Source organism: Nannospalax galili, unplaced genomic scaffold, assembly GCF_000622305.1.
Source record: "Nannospalax galili isolate Female #2095 unplaced genomic scaffold, S.galili_v1.0 scaffold334, whole genome shotgun sequence".
NCBI lineage: Eukaryota > Metazoa > Chordata > Mammalia > Rodentia > Spalacidae > Nannospalax > Nannospalax galili.
In genome coordinates this window covers 3,057,810-3,064,376 of record NW_008336888.1, presented here as the reverse complement: position 1 = coordinate 3,064,376, position 6,567 = coordinate 3,057,810, and the positions used below count along the sequence as shown (strand labels likewise).

General features: G+C 39.9%; 1 protein-coding gene across 13 annotated transcripts in view; it reads left to right on the top strand.

The window, feature by feature from the left end:
- Rgs22 (regulator of G protein signaling 22) overlaps positions 1 to 6,567 on the top strand; it is a 171,883-nt gene that overhangs the window by 141,334 nt on the left and 23,982 nt on the right. For 11 of the 13 annotated variants that reach the window (XM_029562779.1, XM_029562775.1, XM_029562773.1 and 8 more), the window contains one exon: positions 1,860 to 2,021. The exons of the other annotated variants lie outside the window; for them this stretch is intronic. In XM_029562779.1, coding sequence (XP_029418639.1) covers positions 1,860 to 2,021 — 162 coding nt within the window. The remainder of the gene's footprint in view (positions 1 to 1,859; positions 2,022 to 6,567) is intronic. 13 annotated transcript variants of the gene reach the window in all.

Below are 6,567 nucleotides of genomic sequence, written 5' to 3'. Positions count from 1 at the left end.
AAGTCATGGGAAGATATGGGAGGAGTTGGAAGGGAGGGAGTAGGCATGGATTTGATCAAAACACCTTATCTGCATGTATGAAATTCTCAATAAGTTATTTATTTTTTTAAAAAAACACTGGTTGTTCTTGCAGAAGACCCGGGTTCGAATCCCAGCACCCACATGGCAGCTAACAACTGTCCGTAACTCCAGTCCCAGGGGATCCAACAGCCTCCTCTGACCTCTGTGGGCATTGCATGACATGGGTGCACTTACCTACATTCAGGCAATACACGCATACGCATAAAATAAAAAAATAAAATGTAAAAAAATTATCTCTAGGCTAGGAGTGAAATTCAGTGGTAGGGCACTTGCCTAGCATGCATGAGGCCCTGGCTTCCATTCCTAATGGCATAAAATTAATCTGTTTAGTAATTAGTAATATTAAGTTATTAACATCAATAATATTAACTAATTATTCATTAGGATTCATGCTTATTAAAGTGATTTAAAGATATGAAGTTTAATATAGGAGTCCTGTCCAGGGACGTGCATTCTTCAGACTCTTGATCTCTACACTTTGCCATTTGTGACCTTTTATGTTCCTGGCCCTCTGCTGCATGAGGGAGCGTCATTAATGAAAACTGAGATATTCATTAGTGTCCTTTTTATCCTTTGTTTTATGTTCTGTGAGCCTTAGGTGTAGAGATTGCATTGTAGATGTGCCACTTAGGCTTGGGCAATTCACAGACAATGAATGTGTGTGACCAGTTGTGGAACTCTGTAATAGTCTCCATCTGGTGCAAAAAAAGTTTCTTTGATGACTGATGACTGGGGTATTTACCTGTAAATATAAGGATACATATTTTGTACATAGTAAGAAATTACATTTGTCTAGGGATGTGACAGTTCTCAGGGTTTTCTCTAAGATCTATGACCTCTCCAACCATGTATATTTGGCTGTGTTTGCAGTATCACACACAAGTTTCTTCCCACTGAGTGGGCTTTAAGCCCAATTAGGTAGCTGTCGATTTCCCCCAGTATAAAAGTGCCACTACTGCACCAATGTCATTTGCTGTGCCAGTCATTGATGTGGTTATTTGGTCTTGAAGCTGATGTTGGACCATTGATTGATGTTCTCCCTTAGCACCTGTGTAGAGCTTTCCAAAGCTATGAGAGCTAGGCTTCAGGAGAAGTGGCTTCCAGGTCAGTTCCAGCTCCATTGCTCCAAATCCTGTGTACAAAGTATGTTCTGTCTTCAGCAGTAGGGTCTTACCTTCAAGTTCTGGGAGGAAATCAAGTACTGCTTTTATTTTTTAAAAGTCAAGAGATTATTGCAATGAGAAGATTCATAATAATAATAATTGTAGTATCTAATTATAACATTTGATGACTTGTTCTCTTTTCTCACCGTGGTCCCAAATTGTAATGCTGTACAGATTCTTTGTGTTTTTAGGTTGTGAGCCTGAGCCTAGAACAGCTAAGCCTCTCCTCCAGCCCCACTGTTCAGATTCTTAAACAATGTAGATAAGTGCAATCCAGTAATTTTCATATCTGTTTGCTTAAAAATGAGAGCCACTTTTTTGAAAGGAAGAGACTAAAAGTGGAGAATCAGAGCAGGGACGTTCCCAGACTCACCAAAGGTGGAGAATCAGAGCAGGGACGTTCCCAGACTCACCAAAGGTGGAGAATCAGAGCAGGGACGTTCCCAGACTCACCAAAAGTGGAGAATCAGAGCAGGGATGTTCCCAGACTCTGTATCCATGCCACACATTTGAGTAGCCAAACTGAAAGCAACAGAAGTTGGTAGCTTGAACCTAATCAAGAGTTTTATTATTAAAATTTAGAACACACCTGATTTTTTGTATTGTTTTGGACAGCCTGTGGCGAGTAAGTGGATATCTTCATCTTGTGAAATAATCGCTTTTCGTAAAGCATTATTGAATCCAGTTACTGCAAGGCAATTTCAACGATTTGTGGCTCTAAAAGGAGATTTACTGGAAAATGGGGTTCTTTTTTGGCAAGAAGTACAAAAATACAAGGTATTGTATTGGGAGGTGGGGAAACCATTTCTTTTTGAGGAAGTGGGACATTTTTCTGATTTTCTTCATGCTAATATTTAAATATTGACACTGTCTAGACACACTTGTTCCTACACAGAGAAGAATAAGAGTAAGTCCTAAAATGATAGCATTAAGGTTTCTAAGGTAGTGACGTGTAGGTGTGGTCTTAGGAGCACCTTCCTGATGAGAGTTTTAACTACATCTCTGAATTTCATGTATAAATGTATCATGCATATTTTTTCCTGAAGATATCCATATCTGGTATGACCATATAACCAAGACCTCCTCCTTTGTAAGAATTCTTCCTAGTCATATGTACAGCAGTAGTAGCCAAAGATACAGACAGATCACCAGGGATGAGAAAACTTTTTCTACTAGAATGGCCAGATTCCTTTTTTATTTTTTAATATATGTGAGTGAGTGAGTGAGTGAGTGAGTGAGAGAGTGAGTGAGTGAGTGAGTGAGTGTTTGCATGAGTCTGCGTGCACCACATATATTCAGGTGCCTGTGGAGGCCAGAAGAGAAGAGGATGTTGGATTCCCTGAACTGGAGTTACAGGCAGTTATGAGCCACCTGATATGGGTGCTGGAAACTGAACCCAGGTCCTTTGCAAGAGCCGTAAGCACTCTCAACCACTGAGCACCTCTCCAGCCCCAAGAATGGCCAGATTCTTAAAAAAAGAAGCTAAAGAACGAAGAGCTAGGTACAAAAGCAATTTACTTTCAGGTTTAAGTGGTTGATGAAATCATAGAACTCCAGTAGGAGGAGGGAATTCTCTGTCTTGCTGTCTAGAAATGCCTAAGAGGTATCCAGCTTCTGCTTAAATGTCTCCAGGGGTGCGGGCTTATTTCCTTGCAAGCTGCTTATTGTATCTGATTGTATACATAGGGAAAAAGAATAAATTTAAGAGGATAATTATTTCTCTTGGCCCATAAGTTAAGTGTGTCTTGAGCTCCACTAATGCAGTTGTTCAATATTTATTTAGTAGTTGTTGTGCTAGTCTAAGCTTGGGCTGTAACAGAAACAATGGGGGCGGGCATAATCTTTCCCCAAAATATTAAAATAGTTTTGAGATGCACTGTCTTTCTTTCTTTCTTTTTTTTTTTTTTGGTCTTTTTGATACAGGGCCTTCCCTGTAGCCACATCTGGCCTGGAACTCTCCATGTAAACCAGGCTGGCCTCAATCTCACAGATATCCACCTGCCTCTGCCTCTCTAGTGCTGGGATTAAAGGCATGTACCACCGCATCTGGCACAGAGTCTATTTTTCATGATGGAATTTTTTGTGTGTGAGTAGGCAGAGTTCTCTAAACCGGTGAACATGAATGAGCTCAGCCCCATTAGTACTTCTTATCGAAGTGCTCAGATAAACAAAACCATAGACAAGTCAATCCTTCCTCTTGTTGCTCTCTTTGGTACAGTGTGAAGGACTTATAAGACTAGCTATCTATGCTTAAAAAGAAGGTAGAAAATCTTTTTTTTTGCTATGTAATGCAGGCTGGCCCCAAACTTACTATGTAGCACAAGCTGGCCTCATTTTTGGTGATCTTCAACAGGCTCCTGAATGCTGGAATTACAGGTATATACCACCAGATCTGGCCAGCTGTGAAGTTAATCACTGTGCTCTGGATGTGTATTAATCAGTTTTACAATGCTGAGACCCACATACTTGACAGAACAAAGGAAAGGGAGGAAGTGCTTATTTGGGCCCATGGTTTCAAGCACTCAGTTGTCATGGCTGGTAGGGTGTAGTGGAGAATAGCAGTTTGCATTGTAGCAGCCAAGAAGCAGAGAAAAGGGAAATACAGGAAGGAGCCAGGGCAGAATGTAGTCCCAAGGACAAGCCCCAGTGACCTACTTCCACCAGGCAGGCCTGACCTCCTATCTTTTACCACCTCTCAATAATGGGAACATAGTATGGATCCATAGGAACTGACCAATGAGACAGAGTCCTCATGATGTATATGGCTCTGAAACCACCAACATAGACACACCGAGAACTTTGCTTCAGTAATCCCTTGGTGTTTCTCCATCCAATCAGGTTGACAAGATTAATCATCACCAGGAGTGAATATGTTATCCGAGAAGCATATATTATCAAGTATGCCAGGGTTATGCTAGATTGTATGAGTAAAAAAGTGAGTACCACATATTGCCCTTCCTCAGAGACAATGACAGCTATGAAAACAAATATTAGGAAGGAGTGTTGATTAAGAACCATTGTCTGATGAGATACAGCTTTATCCCAGAGTAGGTAATGATGGACTGGAGAAATGATAAGCCAGGAAGGTCTCAGCAGAAGTGTTGACACTTGCCTTAAGCCTTGAGGGAGTGTGGCAGTTGGAAGGCATTCCACATGGTAAAGTCTTACTGAGCTAACCCTTGAAAACTTGTTCAGAGGTTCTTGCAGGATAGTGTAGCTAATCATGCACTCTTGGTTGAAGAATGGTCCTCCTCTATGTGTGAAAGTCATTCTCTTCAACTGAGCATGTGCTACAGGAGGGAAGTACATGGAGTACTTGGGGAGGAATGGGATACCCCCTTAGCCAGCCAGATTTCCCCAATCAAGCCTGGCAATCAATAGGGTGACACATGTCATGGCCAAATTGTCCCTACATTGTCCTTACATCCATGGCTTACTCTTACTGTTTGTTGTCTTCCAGGTATAATTTTAATGCTTTTCTTGTGATAATGAATGTTGTTACTCACAAGAATGCTATGAGATGAAGAGTATTATTCTTATCATTTTATAAGGGAAGTCTCTAAAACACAGAAAAGCTAAGAACCTCCCAATCATAACTAATTACATGATAGAGCTGGAATTTCAACCAAGTCATTCTGTCACTGGAACCTGTGTCATTAACCACAAAGCTGTGCTGTCTCCTAGTAGTGGCAGTTGGTAATAGAGAAGGAGATTGGTAGAGTAATCCTGCTGAAACATTGTTCTGGATCCAAAGAGAAATTGTTGGAAGGATATATTAATCTTGCGAGTATTTATTGACCCCTACACCAGAAGGCTAAACTACATGCTAAGAATACAACAATGATCAAATAGTGTTCCCTCTGAGACATACGGTAATAAGTAAGCCTAAACAAGACTAGGGGCATGATAGGGTGGAATAATTAAGAAAAAGTTATTCTCAAAATTCTACTCTATAACTTTACAACTTTGTTTTTACTTTCAAGTTTATCTTCTATAAGTATAAAGCAAGTTCACCAAATAATTTTATAATAATTCTACTAGTAATAGCAAACTGCATATTTGCTAATGTACCAAACATATACAGTATAAATAGGATTTTTCTGAGGTGATGCAAAATTGAGCAGACATGCTGCTTACAATGTAATATTTTTTATTAAGCTGTTTCTACATAACATATGGTAAACCCTGCATAAAATTTAAGGGACTAGTGCCAGAATTTTCTTCATTTAATATCTCCAAAACAGCTCTTATAATGAGTGGTGTTCACTAGATACTTAATAAATGTTAGCTCATTTCTGGTCTAGAATTAGAAGTTTCCAAATTTACTTGCTTTCCGTTGATTTAAGAAAGCAATATTTTTGGCATAAAAATGTTATAATTCAAGTCAAGCTATCTATTTTTTTTTTAAAAAAAAGAAAGGATAGCCTTTCATCTAGGACTTTAAAATTGGACCATTTTAATGTACTATCATTATTTTAAAGATTTTTTTACAAAAATATTAATGTGGTTGTGCTATGGTTTGAGTATGAAATGTAATGAGAAGTAGTGGCAATTTGGGGAGGTAGGGCCTAGCTGAAGGGAGTGGGTTCCTAGGGAGTGACCTTGAAGGTTGTATACTTCAGTGCTGATCCCTTTCTCTCTTGGGCTCCCTGTCCACCAAGAGGAACCCCTCCCACATTCTCCCACAACAGGAGATTCTGCCTCACCCCAGGCACAGAATCAATTCAATGGACTCTGAAACCAGAAGTCAATAGTTCTTTTCTTTAAGTTGTTTTTCTTTGGATTTGGCCACAGTGAGCTAAAAGTAACTAATACAGTTGGGGTAACTGGAACAGTAGACACTTAGCAATATATAAGAACAGCCATTTACCAGTCGCAGGCCCACTTTGGTTGCTAGGCTTTTTGTAGAAGCAGTCCAGGCAGGAAAGCCTTCCTATCCACCTGTAGCGTGTTCACTGCTCATTCTGTGTTCTCCTAGGACCCTGGGCATACCTCTGTCCTAACAGTAACTACATTTGAGTAAAACATTTTCATGTGCCTCCTCCATAGAGATTGATGCTTAGTAGAGCAGAGGTTGTGCCTGGAGCTCAGCTCCGTGTCTGGAACATACAGGCATTCAATATAGAGCATAGCTGTTCAGTGAGTCACAATAGGCACTAACACTGTCTTATTACCCAAGGCAAGAACTGACAGAATTAACTGAAAGTAAGGTGTATATATCGCAGAGTTTTAGGCTTCATAAATCTAAATGAAATTATTTTTAAAGGTAGTCCCTGACGTGTCACAGTGTCCTGTCAAGCTGGAGTTAAAATGTGTATACTAT